This window comes from Heterocephalus glaber, unplaced genomic scaffold (genome assembly GCF_053883595.1).
Source record: "Heterocephalus glaber isolate CG9 unplaced genomic scaffold, H.glaber_assembly_v1.0 deba00001509, whole genome shotgun sequence".
Taxonomy (NCBI): domain Eukaryota; kingdom Metazoa; phylum Chordata; class Mammalia; order Rodentia; family Bathyergidae; genus Heterocephalus; species Heterocephalus glaber.
In genome coordinates this window covers 4,629,793-4,650,960 of record NW_028258325.1, presented here as the reverse complement: position 1 = coordinate 4,650,960, position 21,168 = coordinate 4,629,793, and the positions used below count along the sequence as shown (strand labels likewise).

Below are 21,168 nucleotides of genomic sequence, written 5' to 3'. Positions count from 1 at the left end.
TAAAGGAGGAAAGGTTTATTTGGCTCACAGTTTGTAGAGGTTTCAGTCCATAGTTAGCTGGCTCCATGTCAGGGTGATGTGGCAGAGGGGCATTGCAGAAGAGGAAAAAACAGTTCATTCATGGAAGGCAGGAAGCAGCAAAAGCAGAAAGCAACAAGCAACAAGTGACCAAAAAAGTAGCCTTTTTTCTGTCCCTTATCTTCTGTCCAGGCTACCTGGCTTTAAGGTGAGTAGCACTGGCACCCAGGGAGGGCCTTCCCGTTAGCCACACCCTGAACTATGCCACACCAATAGTGAACTAATTTAGTAATCACACAGCCTTGATCCTAGCATCACACACTTAATTCCAGCATCACACACTCTTAATCCAGCCACCTCTATGAAGCCCCACCTATGACCACATGAGGCTTTGGGGGACATCTAGACACAGCCATAACAATTACAATTGTCTAGATCAGTGCCAAGGATATTTTTCTCTGTGTGTTTCTTCTAGTTTTGCAGCTTCAGTTTTTTCAGCTTCAGTCTTCAATCCATTTGAGTTAATTTTTTATATGGTGTGTTAGTCAGTGTTCACTAGAGAAACAGATTTAATGCAAGATATATAAATATATAAGGATTTACAAGGCAGACTTGCAAGGGCCACTTGCAGACTCAGGTATGGAAGAGTGTCAAAGGCCTGGAGCTCACTGTAGTGCAGTTCTGTACCAGGAAGCCAAAGGGTCTGTGCCGGAAGCTAGGAGACGATGTCCAAGGTGAAGATTAAGTCTGAAGGCCCTTTGAAGAAACAGAAGCAAGGCTTCCTTCTTTGTTTCCCTTTTATTCCATTTAGGCTACAAGCCTATTGGTGCCACTTAGACCCAGGATGAGTCTTCTCTCTTCAGTAGACCCCTTCAGCCACACCCAGAACTATGCCAATTCAATTTAGTTGGGAATTTCTTGCTCAAGTTAACACAGTTAGCTATCACAGTGTAAGACAAGGTTCTGGTTTAATTTTTTTTTTTTTTTTTTTTTTTTTGCATGTGGACATCCAGTTTTTCCAACACTCGACTATCTTTTTCCCTTTGCATGATCTTGCCACCTTTGTCAAAAGTTAATGGATTTTAATTGTGTGGATTTAAGTCTAGGCTCTCTATTCTATTCCACTGGTCTGTTTTTATACCACTATTATGCTGTTTAGATGACGTTAGCTCTGTAATCGAATTTCAAATGAGATGGTGTGATGACTCCAGTTTTGTTCATTTTACTCCAGATTGCTAGGACTCATCAAAGTATTTTGTCACTTCGTGTAAATTTTAGGATTGATTTTCTGTTTCTATGAAAAATGCTGTAAGTGGGCCGGGGATTTAGCTCATTGGTTTCGCTGCCTGCTGAGCAAGCACAAGGACCCGAGTTCGATCCCCGGTACAAAAGAAAAAAAAAAGAAAAATGCCATAAGAATTCTGATAGAGATTGCATTGATTCTGTAGATTCTCAACAATATTGATTCCTTTGATGCATGAAAATATATTTCCACCTATTTGTATCTTCGGTTTTCTTTGTCAGCGTCATAGAATTTTCAATGCACAGTTCTCTCAGACACTTGTTTAAATTTATACCCAAGTATTTTATTCTTTTCAGTGTTGTTGTAAATATGATTACTTTCTTAATTTCTTTTACAGATAGTTCATTTTTAGTGTGTAGAAATCAACCAGTTTTGTGTTGCTTTTATATTCTGCAAATTTATGAATCATTTATTATTTTCAACCTTCCTTGGTGGTGTCTTTAGGATTTGAGGATCTCTTTATGATAGGTCATCTACAAACAGAGATAATTTAACTTCTTCCTTTTAAATGTGAATGCCTTTTTCTTTTTCTTGCCTAATTTCTATGGCTGAGACCTCAAGTAGTGTGTTGAATAGCAGTATTAGAATGGGAACTCCTGTATTGTTCTTCATCTTATAGGAAAAGCTTTCAGCCTTTCACTGTTGAGTGTGATATTTGCCCTGGTCTTCTCATGCATTATATTGAGATGCATTTTTCTGAGAGCTTTTGTAATGAAGTTTGTCAGTCAACTTTTCATTGCTGTGACCAAACACCTGAGAAAAAGAACTTCAAAAGGAAGAATTTATTTTGACTCACAGTTTTAGAGGGTTCAGTCCATAGTTTGCTGCTCCCTTGATTTTAGGCCTATGGTAAGCTGAAACATCATGTTGGAAGGGCATGGTGGAAGAAACCTGTTCACCTCATGGCAGCTGGAAAGGGAAGACCCAGGCAGGAAGAGACCATCTATCGGATATAGTCCCTAGGGTTACACCTCAATGATGTACTCCCTTCAATGAGGCCCCACATCCTGTGTCACCCCTTACCTCCCAACAATGCCATCATCAATAGATTAATCCATTGATGAAGTCAGACTGGTCACAATCCAGTTGCTTCTCAAAAGCCCTTCAGCAACCAGAACTTCAATACAATGAGTCTTTGGAAGATGTATGTCCAAATCATAATGTGATGCAATGTTGAATTTTGTCAAATGCTTTTTCTGCATCTATTGGGATGATCATATGATTTTATCTTTCATTTGTTAATGTGGTATATGTCATGTACCTATTTGCATATGTTGAACATCTTCATGTCCTAGGGATACATTCCACTCAATTGTGGTGTATGATCCTTTTAATGTGCTGCTAAATTTGGCTTGCTGCTATCTTCTTGAGGATTTTATGTCTATATTCCTGAAGGATATTGGCCTATATTTTTCTTTCCTTGTAGTATCCTTGCCTGTATTTGGTGTCAGGGTAATGTGAGCCTCTTAAAACAAATTGAAAGTATTCTTTCTTTGATTTTTTGCAGAAGTTTGAGAAAGATGGGTATCCATTCTTTAATAGTTTGGTAGAATTCACCAGTTAAGCCACCTTGTCCTTTGGAAGTTTTTGATTACTGATTGAATCTTCTTATTTGCTATTGTATCAGTCAGCTTTCCCATTCCTGGGACAAAATGCCTGACACCTACCACTTAAAAAGGAGGGGAAGTTTACTTTGTCTCACAGAGTCAGGGGGTTCAGTCCAAGGTTTCTGGCTCCAAGCAGGAACATCACAGTGGAAGAATGTGATAGAGCAAAGCTGCTTAGTTCATGGTAGCTAGGAGGCAGAGCAAGGATACAGCACCTGAGAGGAAGAAGCCAGGGACCATATAGGAAATGTGATAAAAATGTACAGTAAATGTTTAAATTTTAAAAATTATACAGCAGAAGACACATATTACTGTTTATTCTCCCTCAAAATATGCCTCCTCATTTCAACACATACTTAGCACATAATTCTTACTACTTTCTGAAGCAGTTCTAGTTCTCTTTTATGAGTGTCTTTACAAGATGTGATAAAAAATATGGTGAATCCCTATTTTCCCCCCATTACCTGTGTGCCTTTCACCCTCTCCACCCTTCCCTATTTACGTAGACTTTGTTTCCATATTTTTTCTTTTCTCATAATTTTTCCTTTCCCTTCTTTCCTTTCCCCTTCCCCTCCCACCACCCTTACCCCTTTGGACCTTTTCTTCCTATTTCAAATGATCAATTATTTGTTTTAAGGAAAAAAAATACAGTGAATCCTGTTGCAAAGTGGAATCCAATGAAAGGGCAGCTCATAAAAGCATGACAATGTGTCCTTATGCAGCTTATTCGCTGGATCTGGCACCATGTGACTTCTGGTTCTTTCCCAAAGTCAAAATGACCATGAAAGGGAAACATCTTGAATCTCTTCAGACATAACAGTGCAACCAAAGACACTTAGGAAAGAGGACTTCCAGAACCGCTTCAGAAAGTGGCAAGAATGATGGGATAGTCATGTTGAAAGCAAGGGGGAGTATTTTGAATGAGATTAATGACAATGTGGCTTTTACTATAATACATTTTGAAAAAATTTGAACATTCACCGTGTATTTTGATTGCACTGCCTTTTGTATGTCTGATCACATAACCTGCACTTGTCTGTTTAGCCTGCAAGCAAATGAGATGATTTCCCAGCACCCGGTCCCCCTTCTTGCTGAGACAGGGTAGGCGGCTGGGAGTTCCATGGTGGGCATATCCAGAGCTTAGCCAGGCTGCCACTTCAGCGTCATGTCCACAGACCTGTGTGCTCCAGGACAGAGTCAGAGCACATCTCACCACTGGGCCCTGGGAACATTTCACTACTATGTCAAATCATTTTCCGTCTCCACATGGGAAAAAAGGGAAATAGGTTTTAAAAACAACTTCATGAAAATGAGTGCTCCAGAGTGCTGCTCAACAGTGGGAAGTATGGGAATTCCAGGAAGCTTTCATTTCATTTGTTTTCTCTGATACTGTCACTTCTTTTCAAACTTCTGTTCCCAAGGTTTTTCTCTTTCCAAGAATCTGACAAAACTCAAGCATATGCTCAGGAATTTGTGATATGACTATAAAATTCTGTTTAAAAGCTCTTTTTAAAATAAGTTAAATAAGATTCATGTTCAGTTCTGAAAGGACACACTGAGCTTATAAATAGGAGGAACAAACATCATATGTAAGCAAGTCAAGTTCGAAATGATGTCTTTATGTTCCGAAGATAATGTGATAGAGCTCCAAAAGTTGCTTGTTTTGCATAGATTCCATTATTTCCTTACAGTTTTAATAATTTTTTCTCTTCAATATACGTTTCTTTCAACATCCAATCATTGTATAATTACACAAAGACATCCAGGGATCAAATAGTCACTTGTTGAATGAACAAATGTAATGTTTAGAGACAATGTGTGAAATTATGAGAATTTTTGCGATTTCCTGCCAATGACAAAACAACAAAATGACAAATATTAGTGATCGACAACCTACCAGACACCACAATCTGTTCTAAGTATTTTTCTTTTTTAGTGCCGAGGATTGAACTGGGAATTGAAAATGCCTTTTCATTGAGCTCAATCTCAAGACCTTTTTCATTTTTTTAAATTTTGAGAGAGTCTCCCTAAATTGCTCTATTGTCAGGTGGGCTTGAACTTGTGATCTTTCATCCCAGGCTCACGGAGTGCTGAGATTACAGGTGTGCATCACCACATCCCTCCTCTCCTAAGCACTCTATCTGTATTGAGGGATTTGACCATACCACAGCTCTGTCATGTAGCTGTTGTGATTCCCATAATGCCTTTTGAAGGTGAGTGTATTAGTCTTATTCCTGTCACAGAGACATAATACCTGACACCCACAACTTAAAGGAAGAGAGGTTTATTTGACTCAGTTTCAGAGGGTGCAGTCCATGGTCCTCTGGCTCTAAGGCAAGGACATCATGGCAGAAGGTTGTGGCATAAGAACATAGCAGGGCAGGTGCTTAGTTCATGGTGGCTGGGGAACAGAGCAGGCAAACAGCAGAGAAAAAGGGGCCAGGGACCAGATAGAGAACCCAGAGTCACACCTCCCTGACCCGTTTCGATGCACCTAGAGGTGCGCTCTGCCATTCGCCTAGGTGGATCCCAAAGCCAATCAAGTTGACACTCTACCCTAACTGCTACAGTAAGTGATCTTAACTGTTCCCATTTTGCATACATGGCAACAAGGCCCTGGGTCATGGGGGGTGGAGGGGCTGGGGCTGGAGTTCAGCCAGCCTTGGACCAAGACTGTGTTCACTCTTCCTGCCAGCACTAAAGACTTCTGTCCCCAGTGATACGCAGAGAAAGGAAGGTCACCCTGCTGAAGACACTTGTTCTGAACACCAGTTGGCAGCCTGTGATGATGGAGGCCAGGAGAACTGAGAAGAAGCTCAGGCCTGTTCTGGAAGACCTCAGTCAGTTGGGGAGAGCAGCAGGAGAAACCGCCCTAGTACTGTGGGAGTGACTGTGTGTTCATCCACCATCATCCATCCCCCCATCCATCTTGCTGTCTACTTACCATCCCTGGGAGGCCGACTGCATGTAGGCCCTGGCTCCATCAGGATGCTGTGCTGTCCATGCCAGTGTGGTGGACTTTTCCCTTACTACTCTGCTGCCCTGGGGTTTGTGGTATTCTCCTGGCTCTCCCCTCCTCTCTGAACCCCTCCTCCTTCTCTTCCTCCTGAGTCCCTTCTCTGCTGCTGCCAGCTCTTGACTTAGGTCAGGCTCCATTCTCAGCCTGGTCTCCCCATGCTCTGCCTGGACCATCTTCCCTACTCCCCCCATGCCAAGAGCCCAGATCCCAGCTCCTTTTCCTGCTTCCTTAAGGCCCTCAGGCAGCTCAAACCCAGTGGGCCCCAAACCAAACTTACCATCCTCCCCACGAATTGTCCCTCTTTCTCCCAGGTTCCTTGTGGCCCCCATGAGCAGAGCGGGAGGTCCTCTCCCTTCTATGCTGCCCACAGCCAGTGCTCTTGATGTTTTGCTTCCTGTGGGTTTCTGTCTTCTTTTCTTCTCCACTCCTACCCTGGCTCCAGTTGCACATTCCCACTCTTGCCTCTGTACCATGCGTCCCTGAGCTGCTCTTTACTCCTCACTCATCTTCCGTGACCACACTGCAGTAGGTGCTATGGTCTGATCTAAAATGTCTCCCCAGAGTCTCATGTGTTTCAGAGGTGGGGCTTTCAGGAGGTGATTGGATCATGGGGTCCAAGCTGTACTTTTGGGTAGATTTGTCCATTGAGGACTTCCTAGATGAACATGCTGTGAAGAGGTGGGGCCAGGTTGGAGGAGATGACTTGGAAGGGTGTGTTCTTGTCCCCATCTCTCTCCCTCTGACTCTTTCTCTCTCTCTCTTTCTCTCTGACTGTTTCTCTCTCTCTTTCCCTGTTGCTCCTTCCCTCCATTTCTTTCCCTCTCCTTCTCTCTCCCCTCCTCTCTGTCTCTCTGTCTCTCTTCCCTGGATCCCAGGAGATGAGCAGATTTCCTCCACCAGATGCTTCCACCATGCCATTTCTGCCTTGGAGCCTTGCCAACCATGGCCTGAATTCTCTAAAAGCTTGAGCCAGAATAAGCCCCTCCTCCTTTAATAAGCCCCTCCAGGCGTGGTCTATTTTGTCCCAGCCACGGTAAAAGGATTAACACAGTGAGATGAACAGTTATTGGATGGGGAGTTTCCTCTATAACCCACGCCCCTGATGACAGCTCTTTGCTTTTTCACTAATGTCAGCAGGATGATCGACGTATTCACATCCAGGGCTGCCATAATAAAGCACATAACAACCAGGGCTTATACAACACATATTTATCTTTCAGGGCTCTGGAGACCGGAAGTCCAAGGCCAAAGTGTGGAGCAGGTCGAGTTTCTCCTCTTCCTTAGCTTGTACGCGGCCATCTTCTCCCTGTGTCCCCTCATGCTGGGCCCTCTGTGTTTGTCCATGCCATAATCTCCTCTTCGTATAAGGACACCGGATGTATTTGGATTAATCCTCACCCCAGTGACTCCATTTATCCTTAATCACCTCCTCAGGGGCCCCATCTGCTTTTGTAGTCACATTTGCGGCACTGAGTGATAAGATTTAGCGCATATATTTTGGGGGACATGGTTCAGCCCATCACAGTGATCATGATCACCGTCCTCCTCCTCACCAGCCATTAGGCTTTGTCTTCTCTCCCAGCTACCTTTTACTGATTGGTCCACGTGTGCCCACTGAAGCCTCTCCTTAGTGACCTCACTTGATCATTGCAGCGTACCTGTAACCTGCGTTTTACAGGCTAAGAGTGCTGAGGCTGATTCCCTTTGTCATCTACTCAGGCAAGGTGCTCTCTCTTGTCCTCTCCCCTCCCGCAATTTGCAGACCAGGGGGCTGTCATGCACCCCTCAGCTTGTAAAAGCAAACGCAGTTCTCCAAATTGCACCATTAGGCTCTCTCAGAGAGAAGAAGTCCTGAAACCTTTGGCTGATCCAGGTTCCTGCACGCTTTAGCGATCTGGAATTTCCCTGCACTGAGAGGGACCTGTGTGTGGCTCTCTACCCTTCCCTGAAACCATCAGCCTTTCCCCAGCTCTGTGGGCCTCGGTGCCCTGAGAGAAGTCTCGGCTTTCTTCCTCAGCCCCAGCCACGGCCCAGTGTGCTTCTCCACCCCTGGGTCTTATGGCTTCTATCTCGTGTCCCCTAAAGCCTCAGGTGATCATAGACAGGACCCTTGGGGGATGATTGGGCTATAGGGGTGTATAGCTGACTTGCTATGGGGAGGCAGGGTCAGGTGGGAAGAGGGAGATCACTGTGGGCCTGGCCTTAGTTCCTCCTTTCTCTCTGTGCTTACTGTCCACTGTGCCAGGAGTAGCTCTCCTCCACCATGCTCCTCTGCTGTGCTGCCCTGCCTTGGGGCCAGCCGACTGTTGACTGAAACATGAGCCCAAATCAACCTGCACTCCTGTAAGTTGTGGGTGTGGGGAATTGTGTCTCAGCGACGCAAAAGTGACCGTGATGCCACCGTGCTTACCTCGCCGTATCTGCTCACCCCCCAGACCTGAGTTGCCACAGCCTGGTTTGGCTGCTGGTCAGGAAGGAAAGACAAACAGATCTGTAGCCCTAGAGAGACACTGGAAACCAAAGAAATACAAGGTTTCAATGAGGCTTCTCACCTCCATATTCTGGTCTGTGTTGGTGAAGGAGTGAGGTTTGTGTGGAGCTGGGTGTGGGAGTACACTCCTGTAATGCCAGCACTCCAGGAAGCTGAGGCAGGAGCATTGCAAATTTGAGCCCAGCCTGGGCAAAATAGTGATTTAGTGAGACACTGTCTCAAAATAAAAAATCAAAAGGGCTGGGGATGGGGTTCAGTGAGAGGGGCCTGGGTTCAATCCAGAACCAACATCAAAAATATATATATATACATCCCTACTCTAGCGGATCCTAACAAGGGATTCATCATTTATGGGGCCCTGTAGAAGGTGGAATTTGCAGACAGCCATAATCTGCCCTCTGATGTTACTCCTGGGGCCATGATTCATTCTGCTGTAAAGAGGAGATTGTCAGGCAGACCTAATCTGATCATCAGAACCTTCTCAACGAAGAGGGGTGAGGGAGGCTTGAAGCAGCAGGAGGTCTGCTCGCCCCATTGCAGCCTAAAGCAGCCTCCAGATGCTGAGAAAACTCCCCACTCATGGGCAGCAAAGAGCCCAGGGAGCTGCATTCTGCAACGACCCCAAAGAGCCAGGAAGTGGGCTCTTCTCCTGGATGCTCAGGGGCAGCCCGGTGGACACTGTGGTCCTGACCTGGAATACCCTAGACCAGTGGTGGTGAACCTGTGACACTTGTGAATGCTCTAATAGCTTCTCCATCACTGCCCTAGGAAGAGATCCCCCAATCCTGCTCAGATTTCTGGCCTACAGGACAATGAGCTGGTTAGTAAGTGCCTGTTTTAAGCTGCTGTATTTGTGGTGATTTCTTGGGAGGCCAGGAAAACCAATCAGAGGCTTTCCTGTGGTGGCTCTGAGTGGGGAACAGGCAGTGTGGGGATTACAGGTCTTTGCTCACCTGCGCTCAAAGTCAGCTGCAGGAATCCGAGGTTCAGGTGGCCACAGAGGCCCCCTCTGCAGCGGGTGTTGGGGACAGTCCTGGGGACAGGGTATCCTCTGTGGGACCCGGCAGGGCTGCAGGGAGGATGTCAGGCAGGCTGACCCTGGGAGACCTTTCTTGAGTCGCTGGGCCACATGGATGTGTCTGGGCTCTGGCTCTGTCCAGGGCACCTCTCCCTGGCTGTCCTCTCTCCTGCTGTCCCTGAAGCCCCACCACCTCTCATTCTTCACCTGCCTCCATAAGGAATCTCCATCCCCTTCCTTCAGTCCTTGCCCCCAACTGCCAGTGTCACCATGTCTCCATGTGGGGCAGTCTCACTCCCTCTAGGTGAGCTGCTCAGTGACCTGGCCCAGCCCCCTGCCCAAAGGCTCCCCTTTGCAGTTTGCTGGGGCCTCCCCTGTGTGTTCAGCCCCTCAGTATTGGTGGTGATTCCTTAGGACTGATGGGGCACGGAGGAAGGTGTGTCTATGAGAGTTTGCTTTCTAGGAATTGACAGCTTCAATCCTGTCCTCTCTCTGAAACACATGCTTGATGCTTTTCTTATCATGGACTCCACATTTCCACCAGCACCCAGATCAGCTTCTGTCCCCAGGGTATCGCCATCTGATACTGTTCTGTATGATCAGGCAGGTGATCCCCTGCCTGCTGATAGTTCACTGTTTCTGCTGATAAGAGGGCAGAGTGAGAGGAAAAAGGCTGCAGGGCTTTATTAAACACATTTATCACCTGGAAAACAAAACCATTTTTACTGAGGCCAAGAGAAGCGGTCGAAGCTCAGTGCAGCACACACCATCTACTCTGCACCGGGCAGCATGTGGGCACCGGGCACATGGAGGAGAGCGGGAACAGTCTGCCCCGCACCATGGGCCCTGCACTGCCCTGCCAGCCACAGTGGACACTGGCCAGGAGCTGCGTTTCCCTCCAGCCCCAGCTCAGCTCTGGATGTGAACGTGAAGGAGATCTGTCGTGTCCCAGAAGACCCGAAGATGAAGAGCGAGGCTGCGTGTGTAGACAGGTCCACTCCAGGGCGGAGTGTGAGGATGGGCCTGTGAATGGGGCACAGCTGGGACTCCCGGGTGAAACTAGTAACCATCGGTATTTGGAGTAAGCCTCAGTGACTCTCGGGGTGTCTATCTGGGACCCCCTCAGATACCCCAATCCAAAGATGTTCAAACCCCTCACATAAAATGTATAGAGTTTGCCTAAGACCCACCCCACTACCCATGCTCTGAATTATCTCTAGATGACTTACACCGAATACCGTGGAAATGCTGTGCAAATGGTTGTCACAGCATATTGATTAGGGAATAGTGACAGGAAAAATAGCCTGCACATGCTTAGTCTTCTTCGGCCACTCCAGGCTTCTTACCACAGTCAGTGACCTGACTACCTGATGAATGAATGGACTCTGCATTCTTATGTATGAAGAACAAGACTTTTCAGAACTCTAGGATCAGGACAGAGGGCCTGTTCTCTCCCACTTACTCTACCAAGGAGAAGGTGCTTTGCTCCTCAGGGTGAGGGCAGCTTCACAAGACAGCAGGCGCCTCACCTCCGTGGTGTGTGGAGGGCCAGGGAGGGGTGTCTCCAGATAAGGGGTGTGGAGGGATGGCCTTCCAGGAGGGGACACAGCAGTGTGGAGACAGGGCAGCTTGGAGCATCACAGGGACTCTGGGGACCGGGACTGCTTTCTGGAGGGCAGCTAACACCTGCCTTGTGCCCCTCGGGGCCTATGGAGGAGACACATGCATTTCCTAGCACACTCATGGTTACGGCTCTGTGGTCCAAGCGCATTGCTTTTTTCCTCTCCTTGACCTCTGGTGAGCGGAAAAGAGGTCAAAGTCAGGAATTTCTTCCCCCGGCAAGTGATTCTGGGAATAAGCCAGTGTAGCTCAGAGAACAGGCTTTTGCTGGGTTAACCATTAACCCCATCTTTGTATTCTGAGCATGCTGGGCATTTGATAGCTCAGTGGATTCTGACTTCGACTTGACTGGAACACAGTTCAACACAATTATCCTCAGTCTCATATGTTTCATACACGAGGAGCTAATTGTATTCACCAACTTCCCCACACCCCTGCTTCATTATGGAGTGAACTAATCAATTCACTTTATCTCTGTAAATAATGTGTCTTTCCTAGTTATTGGAAACTGACTGTAATTCAATGTAATTCAGAAATATTTACCGAACACATTATGTAGCAGGAGTGGTGTGCGGCACTATGAATATGGAGATTAGCACATTCAATCATCCCTTTGGTTAATGAGTATTTATTGAATATTGTGTAGTAAGCACTCTGCTAGGTGCTAAGAGAACAACAGCAAAAAATAAACATGGCCTTTGACCTCGGGAGCTTGGAGTGTGGTAGGGAAAAGCGAACTTAATCAGATAAACAAATGCACGCAAAACTATTCAGAGTGGTGCATACGGAGAAAGTCTGGCTGCTCTGGGGAACTGCCTGGTAGGGGGCTGGGATGTGGGCTGGATGTGGAAGTGGCCCCTGGGGACACAGAAGAGGAGCAGAGCTGGAGTGCAGGGCTCAGAGAAGCACACCGGGGCATAGGGAGCAGAGCCACTGTTCCAGGCAAGGCAGCAGCCTAGCTGGAGCGATGGGTATAGGGTGGGGGCAGGAGAGGCAGGGGGTTTGCTTTCCTGGGGGGACACAGGGGTGCAGGAGGGAGTGAGGGAGTACCAGCAAGGCTGTCCTGCTGTCACACTCAGGCCAGGCCCGAGGGGCAGGTGAGCAGCCACCGTGACAGTGCAGGTGGCAGAAGATGGGCGAGACCTAGGTGGCCTCGGGGCCCAGAAGGCAGAGACACGGAAGAGGCAAACAGAGCCGCCCGGTAACGGACTGAGAGGCAGGTTGGGGGAGGAAGGGGGCCTACAGGATTTGAGCTGAACGTCACCACCACTCATCCGGGTTCTGCTGCAGCTGTGAATTTGAGGTGGCTTTGAAACCTCCGAGAGGAGCACCGGGGTGGCCAGAGCCTAGAGGCCAGGGACACCTTGGGTAGTCATTGGCATGTGACTGAAGCCTGTGGAGAGGAGAAACGGAGAGAAGTGAAGAGAACGGAAGCTGTGAGAGGAGGAAGGTGGCAGGTTGTAGGGTGGAGGTGGCCGACTGTGGCATTTGACTGGCCGAGCGTGCAGTGTGTCTGAGGTGTGGAGGGGACAGTGGCGCAGGAGAGGGTGGTCAGGACGAAGAGCACAGCCAGATGCCCAGGAGGCTCGAGGTCAGGACTGCACTCTTGACCGAAGTGGGCTGGGGGGCGCGGTGGGGAGCAGGAGGATGGAGGGAGCCCTGCAGGAGTGTGATGAGCTGGGAAGGCGTGGGCAGGGCCACGGCGGAAGGTGGTGTGGCCCAGCGACTCATCCTCCAGTGCCCACAGGCCAGGCCCGAGACAGGCAGGCAGGAAGGGACAGCAGGGTCGCAGGGACCGAGGTCTGGGGGCGACAGCACCAGGGGGACCAGGACCGGCGTGTGCAAGAATTTAAAAATCTCTGTGCTCAAGTGGTCCCTCCTGGGCCCCCCAAACCTGTCCCTTGTCTTGTGTGCCATTGCTGATGTTTTCGCTGCGTCCCGAACACGGGTGGGGAGAAAGTGGCTGGTGTGGAGTACCACGCAGCCCTCTTCAGGGCAGGGCCGGGGGCAGCTACAGCCAAGGCAGTGCCGGTTACACTGGAAGCCACTGAGGAAGTGGGTGGGCATGTGGGCAAAGGGGCTGAAGAAGCCAGGCAAGGTTTGGCAAATCTGATTTGTTTCCTTCCTTCTTCTTCCTTTGCAGTCAACTTTGACCATTTTCAGATTCTGCGGGCCATTGGTAAAGGGAGTTTTGGAAAGGTAAGACTAATGTATTTTATTAAAAAATTCATCAACAGAATATGAGATGTGATCAAACATATGGGGAATATTTAAATATAAAAAATTATTCAATGAAAGACACATTGCCATTGATCCCCTCATTTCAAAACACTTATTCCATCATTCTTGGCAATGTATCTTTTACTGCGGTATTTTTTTATGTAAGCATTAATCTTATTTTTCAGTCACTCACATATGAAAGTCTAGACTAGGCTTAAGTGTATGTGTAAATTTGTGTCTGTTTTGACGTCTGTTTCTAGGCACAGTGAATTTCCTGTCCACAGAAAGATTTCAGTTTGACAAATCTGAAAAGTGAAAGGGCGTCTGGACAGTTTCCTTGGGGCCCGGTGTAATTTCATTCTGAAAATTAAATTACCACAGCAGCCCTGGTTTAGGAGAATTGCAGCAGTAATTATTTTAAAATTGCTAATGGTGTGCCTTCCTTGGGAATCTAAATGAAGAAAGTAGAAATAAGAGCCCACAAATGATCACAAAAGTAGCTCTTCCGGCAGCATACACATTTATTTTTCAGAAAGTTCACGTTTGTGATCTTTGATTGCTTTGGATGAAACTCTATAAAAATTATGAGAATGCGGGGGCTTTTAGAAAGTAAGGGTTTCCCTCAAAAAAAGTGATTTCCTTGAGAACCTTTTGAATGCTAGGTTTTCTATGCTATTTAAATAAGTATTATAATTATTTGCATTTTACAGGTAGAGTAACTTAGAAGTAAAACCTGAGACTCAGTAACTCGAGAAACAGGAACATTGTACTTATGGCCACACAGGCAACAGGTTTCAAAGCTGGGATTTGAACCCAAGGCTGCTCGGTGACCAGGGACGCGCTGTGTCAGGAACCTCATATGGTCACCAGAGTGTTCACAGCTTACAGGGTTCATTGAGACGTTTGACCCAAGAAATTGAATAGACTCAAGCAACCCCTCTCTCCTTTTTCTTCCTCTTCTTTTATTAATCCAATCTAGGACTATTAATTGAATGCATACTTTGTACCGGGCACTCTGTTGATCAAAGACACCCAGAGCCTTTTCTCACCGATCGTTTAACATTTAAAAAGGAAACAGCTGGCAAAAAGATGAATGTGGACATTGGTGGTGTATTAGGCAGTGATCAGTGCATATGAAAAATGCAGTGGGGGATATGGAGTTTTAGGTGGAGAGGGACAGGAAGACATTGCTGTTTTATACAGCTGGGCTGCCAATCGGATCACCACTAACCACATGTGAATATTGAATTTAATTAATTAACATCAAGTGAAATGACAGATTGAGCAGCCCCTCAGCAGCACTGGCCACATGTCAAGTGCTCGGCAGCCACGTGTGGCCCATAGCTGCTTTGAAGAAAGACCCTTTTCTAATGAATAGGCAAAGCCCCGAGGGCGGTGACAGAGGTGACATGCAGGTTCCAGGCAGAAGGCTCTAGTGCAGAGACCAGGAAGGGGGTGTGCTTGGTGGTGCTGAGGGGCTTCCATGCAGTGGGGTGCTGGGAGGTGGGGTGCTGGGAGGTGGGGCATCGGGAGTCACCCAGCACTGGGTCGTGGTGGACCTCACTGGAGGTGGTGCACATGTTGGTCGTTTCTCAGAGGGACAGGGGTAGGCCCTAAGGGGGTTCAGATGTAGGAGTGGCACGTCTGTTTGTAGCTGTGGAGGAGCAATTTGGCTACAGTGTTGGGCAGAGCCTGGGAGGGCCAAGGGCAGAAGCGAGGAGCAGCAAGAAGGCCCCTGCAGTACCCAGGAGGGCTGGTGGCTCAGGTCAGGGTGTTGTGCTGGAGGTGGAGTGCAAGACAAATTTTTGTCTGGAGTATAGATACATTTTGAAGGTGTCACCAAATCCCACAGTCCACAGATGCAGGCTTTCTGATGGTCTGAAGAGGTTGCACAGGTTCTGTGTGTCACATTGTCACCCAACTAGGACTCATTTTGTGACTTTATAGTGAATGTCCATCCCAGAATCCCCCAGCAGAATTCTCCTCTCTCACTGGCTGTAACTGGTCACATTATCACACCTAGCTGCTGAGAATGCTGGGAATGGAAGCCTCTTTGTTCAGCCAGATGGCTGCAGGCAAGCTCTTTAGTGGAGAGAGTGGGAGAATAGCTGGGGCTACCAATGCCTTTGGGATGTGCAGTGTGCTGAGATCACTGTGCTTGCTGCTTGGGAAGCCAAGCTGAGTGAGATGGGCATGTCCACAGCTGCTGACTGGACCTTAGCAAAGCTGTCCTTCACTTCTATCCCTGACCCTCCTTGGTCCATCCTGGCCTCGTCCTCCACTGGGGCTCTTCCAAAAAAGTGTCTCAAGTGGATAATTTGCCTCTGGACACTCATTGCAAATCCATCCCCTCACCAGCCAGGGTGCAGGGGTGCCCATGGCTTCCCTCCCCCTATAAGCCAGCTCTCTCCCTGAGCCACACTCACTCCGCCCACCCTTCGAGTCGGGCTCTGCTGTGCAGGGATTCCGAGGCTACCTGATGGCTCCTAAGCATGGTATCTTTGGGCAGCAAGGGTTCCTCTTGGAGTACTTTCCAGCACGGTCACTAAGCATGTGAGGCAGCCTGGGACAGCATGGACAGCATTTCGCCTGTCAGGCAGATGGGGCACAGATGCTGACCGATCTGCGCTGAATCTCACTCTGAGTCTGTGTGTCACCTGTGAAGTGGGCGTGCCCTGTCTTCTGCACAGGGCTGTGGTGAGAAGTAAGAGATAGCAGAGGAGAGTGCCAGACATGGTTGCCACACCGAGGTCCAGCACATGCATCTCTTTTGCCTGGGGTACTTTTGCCCCTGGACAGTGGCAAGGGAGGAATTGAGGGCTTTGTACTGGGTGTGCTGAGTTGAAGTATGTGGCGTGGGAGCTTCTGCTTGGAGAGGCCTGCGATTGTACAGAAACCTGGCACTGGGGACTGCTGATAAACGGTGGCTCAGAACAAGGTCTGGCAAGGTTCATGCCCTCACGTGACACTCATTCTTCTTGGAAACACTCATTCGTTCTTGGCTTAACAGTAGTCTTGTCACTGTGCTGTCTCTGAATCTGTCTTCTCCAGCTATTGGCAGTTTGTGTGGATTTGGTTAAAGATTAGCTACAATCTGTTTGTTCATTCTTACGTTGACTCATCCCCATTCATCCATCCATCCCACCCATCTCATCCCAGCCCATCCCATCCATCCGTCCAACATACGTGGGGCAAATAGATCCTATTATAGGTTCTGAGGTTATAAAACTGAACCAGGTGTTGCCTGCTCTGTATCAGTTCAGTATGAGAGTTTGCAAACATACAGTGAAGGTGAAAGAATTTTATAGTGGACACCCATATCCACTATGTATAATCTATGTTAGCATTTTACCAAACTTACAGTATACCTGTCCTCTACCCATCTGCCAATCCATTTTGTTACGTCTCATAGCGAATTGCAAATATCTGTACACTTCCCTGTAAGTATTTCAGCATAGAGGTTTGCATATAGTTTTTCTTTTGAGGTAAAAGGTCCATACAACAAAATGCAAAAATTTTGACTTTTGAGAAATGCATTTGCCGAGTATGCAGAATCCCTACTGGAATGTGGAATATCAAAAGTCCCGTTTTTGATCCTCTCCAGCCAGAACCCATCCCCAACTTGACCACCGCATCCACTACAGGTTAGATTTGCCATTTGCAAAAGTTGCTATGAAGTGAAGCCACACAGTCACATTCTTTGCAGTACAGTGTTTTTGAGGTTCGTCCACATTGCTGAGCATCAATACGCTCCTCTTCCTATCAGTGAACAGGATTCCATTTTATTAATAGCTCACAGCTTATTAACCCATTCTCATCACAATAGACTCCAGGACTTTTTTGTAGCTTGAACTATTTTGCCTAAAGTTGCTATGAGACTTTGTGTAGAAGTCTTTTTTGGTAGACATACATTTGTATTTCTCTTAGGCAAATAGGATTGGACTGTCTGGATCATGCAGTAGGTATGCATATGCTGTATACAACACTGTTGAGTTTACAGTGTGGTTGAACCATTTTATTCTCCTGAGGCAGGAGGATTGGGCAAATTTGAGCAGTTCCTGGGCAAGTTCAAGCCCAGCCTGAGCAACTTAAGAAGACCTCGTTTCAAAGTAAATAATAAATCTGGGCATGTAGCTCAGTGCAAAAGTCCTAGGTTCAATCTCCAGTACCACAGGAAAAAAAAAAAACCCATGTGTTTCATTCTTTGCCAACATATGGTGGTAATTAATATTTTTAATGTAAGTTATTCTGATCAGTATTTTGTAGTAGCTCAACATAGTTTTAATTTGGGTTGGCCCTGAAAATGATGATGAACTTTTTTCACGTGCTTAGGGACCAGTCATGTATCTTTTATTTGTGACCTGTCCATTCAAAACTTTTTTTGCCACTTTTAAGAAATGAGCTGTGTTTTTATTATTGAGTTATAATATACATTTTCAGACGTAGTCCGGTGTCAGATATGTGAGTATTTTCTGCCAGCCTGGCTTATCTGTTAATTTTATGTATGACTAACATTTTTATTCACAGAAGGTTTCAAAGTTAATGAGGTTTTATTTCTTGAGTATTTTTCCTTTTAAGATAACTGCTTTATGTAGCTTGCGGAGGAAAATTTGGCTCAAGAAAGCATACTGAAGTCATGAAGTTTCCTATGTTTACTTTCTAGAGGTTTTGTGGCTTTAGCTTTCAGTCCTGTGATTAATCTTGAATTAATTGTTTTGTAGGGTGTGAGGCAGGGCCAAGGTTCATATGTTCCATATGGATATCCATTCCTTGAAAACATTTTCCCTTTTTCATTGGCTTCCTTTGATGTCTGTGTGGAAAATCAGATGACTTGGAATAGTAGGAGACCTTCTCAGTTCTTTGTTCCTTTGACCTACTTATTGATCTTATGCAAGTCCAGACTGCCTTAATTGCCATAGATTTCTAGTAAGTCTTGAAATTGGAAAATGTATATTCTCCAAATTTATTCTTTTACAAAAGTGTTTTGGATATTTTAGGTCTTTGGATTTTTCTAGAAACTTCTCAATTGTCAGTTTGTACAAAAGAAATATGATGGGGTTATCCTTGGGATCACATTAAATCTGTTTGCCCATTTGAAATAGTTGACAATGGTAGTGAATCTTCCAATCAATGCCCCTGGTATATCAGGCGGGGGCCGTAGCTGAGTATAGCACTCGCTCAGCATCCATGTAGCTCTGGGTTCAATTCCTAGAACTGAAAAACAAAATCTCATCGTTTATACTTATCTATTTCGGTTAGGTGTTTCAAAATGTATGTGTTAATCAGATTTCTGTCACCATGACAACATCCCTGAGAAAATCAATGTAAAGGAAGAGAGACTTATTTTAGCTCATGGTTTCAGAGGTTTCAGTCCATGGTCACTGGGCTTCCTTGGAGTGCATAACATCATGGTGGGGACTCATGGTGTGGGGAAGCTGCTCATCCCATAGTAGTGAGGAGGGAGGAGGTGTGTATGGATAATAATATACATCCTTAGTTTACTCCATGTTCTGTTGAGAGTTACCTTTTACATAAAATACAGAAACGCTGCAACAGTCCTTTTACTGTCTCAGGCTTTATTCTATAGTTGTCAAATGTACTGCTGTTTCTAAAATTTTAAAATTCCAATACCATACAATATAGGGGATTTTTTTTGGCTCAAAGGCATAACCTATGTCTTAATAACTATAATATATATGTTTGTAATTTGCTTTTAAACATTAGAGAGTGAATAGTCCTTGATCTTTTATAAAGATCAGAGTTACATCCAGTATAATTTCCATGTAACCTGAAGAGTACTCTTTAGTAGTTTTTGTGATGCAGTTCTCCTACTAATTAATTTTTCTTTTTTCTTTTTTGGTACTGGGGATTGAACTTGGGTCCTTGCGCTTGCGCAGCAGGCGGCGAAACCACTAAGCTAAATCCCCAGCCCTTTTCTTTTCTTTTTCTCTAAAGTATATCTTGTTCAGTTTCTTTCCTGAAGAATATTTCTGCAGAAAGTAGATTTTTGGATTGACAGATTTTTCTCATTTCAGTACTTTAAAGACTTTGTACCATTGTCATATCTGACGAAAAGTCATCAAATTTTGAATTATTGTCCAGTATATAATGTGTCACTTGTCTCTCTCCTTTCAAAAATTTCCTTTAATTTTTTTTACTTTTAAGAAGTTTAACTCTGATATGCCTAGGTGGGAATTCTTCATTTAAAATAATAAACTTTCACTCACTCTTTGATTAGATTTCCTTTTAGTTTGTTTCAACTATATTGACCTTTATATGAGATAGAATTATCATAATAGCTGCTTTCACATCCTTTATGCTAATTCTAGCATCTGAGCCATACATATTGAATATTGACCATCAATTCCATTGCGAATGGGTCAGGTTTTCCTGCTCTTTTTTTTTCTTGTCAGTACTGGGGGTTGAACTCAGTCTTCACACTGAACTACATCCCCGACCTTTTTTATTTTAATTTTTAAAATATTTAGACAGTGTCTTGCTACGTTGCCAAGTTGTTCAGAGTGGCCTCAAATTGTGAGGCCCTACCTCAGCCTCCCAGAGTGTGGAGATTACAGATGTGTACCGCCCTGCATGGCTCTCTTGGTTCTTTATAGGAGAAATATTTCGGGGTTATATTCTAGACTGTTACCTTGCAGAAACGTTGAATTATATTGGATTTCTTTAAAAATACATTTTTAACATACTCACTAATTTGGTAGGACTGACACACCATATTCTTGCTCTTCTGCAGGCACACTAACTGTTGTTCACTGTCTTTTCTCAGCTGGCCTTCTTTCAGGCTACACCCTACATGTGACCTTTTGGGGCCCACAAGCAATGGGCAGTGTATGGGCCATATTTGAGGTTCCTCTTTTCCGGATTTCTTAGCAGAGTTGTGGCCCAGTGAACTCAGGTTTACCACTGATCTCATAGATTGTGGCTGAACCTCAACAACAACAAAAACAACAACAGTAAAACATTTTAAAATCCCATTGAACCTTTACTTTCTGTTGTTTCTTATCTTGATGTTGAGATTTCCTAGCTCCAGGAGACCTGAGGCCTTGTATTAATGAGGATTCACCAAAAGAATGAATCAATATAAATAAAAATTTATGAGTAATTATGCAAGAGATTTATTAAGTAGGCTTACAGGATCACAATGGGAGGAGCCCCAGGGGCCATCTGTTGAATCAGAGGTGGAAGAATCTAAAATGGCCATCTGTACGCTGGAGAGTTGGAAGATCAAAGTTTGGAGCTAAGTTTGCAGGCCTGGAGCTCCCTGCAGAGTCTGGTGTGTTGGAAAGCTGAAGAGTCTGCAATGGAACCCTGAATGAGAGGCCAATATCTGAAGGAAATGGCAAAGACCAGGGCTCCACCAAAGAAAAGAGAAAGACTTCCTTCTTTTCCTTTTTATTCATTCCAGGCTATACACCTATTGGTTGGTCCCATCCACATCCGGGGTGGGTCATCCCTCCTGTTTGCTGGCCTACCTGTCAATCACCCGCAGACACATCCAGAGCTTTGCTAATCTGCAAGGTGGTTCTTACTCAAGTAAAGTTGACAGGTCACAATTAGTGATCACAGGCATCGCTTTAAATCTGTAACACAGTTGCTGTCAACAGAGGCATTTACCTTAATCTGTATTTCACAGTGGATTTGGTCCTGAGCCCTTTGTGCCCCCTTATGGCATTCACTCAAATCTGTTAGCATCTGGCTTTAGGGTTTTTAAATGGGTTACAGCCTGTTTCCATCCCTTGAACACTTTTTCCAGTTTTCTGCTTACACTTGAGGTGCTGTTTGGCTTTGGCTCTTGGAACCTGTAGTCTGGAGCGTAACTTTCTGAACACTATGGTTGTAATGGATCTTTTGAAA

The 21,168-nt window shown here is 45.7% G+C and overlaps 1 protein-coding gene across 16 annotated transcripts in view; it reads left to right on the top strand.

Annotated features, from left to right (window-relative positions):
* Positions 1-21,168, top strand: part of Stk32b (serine/threonine kinase 32B) — a 332,979-nt gene that overhangs the window by 54,622 nt on the left and 257,189 nt on the right. For 9 of the 16 annotated variants that reach the window (XM_087187328.1, XM_013073058.3, XM_004847305.4 and 6 more), the window contains one exon: positions 13,220-13,275. In XM_087187328.1, coding sequence (XP_087043454.1) covers positions 13,220-13,275 — 56 coding nt within the window. Of the gene's footprint in view, positions 1-11,819; positions 11,896-11,927; positions 12,019-12,096; positions 12,278-12,321; positions 12,668-13,219; positions 13,276-21,168 lie in introns of those variants that run through there. The other 7 variants (XM_087187331.1, XM_013073066.2, XM_087187322.1 and 4 more) reach the window with 5 other exon arrangements.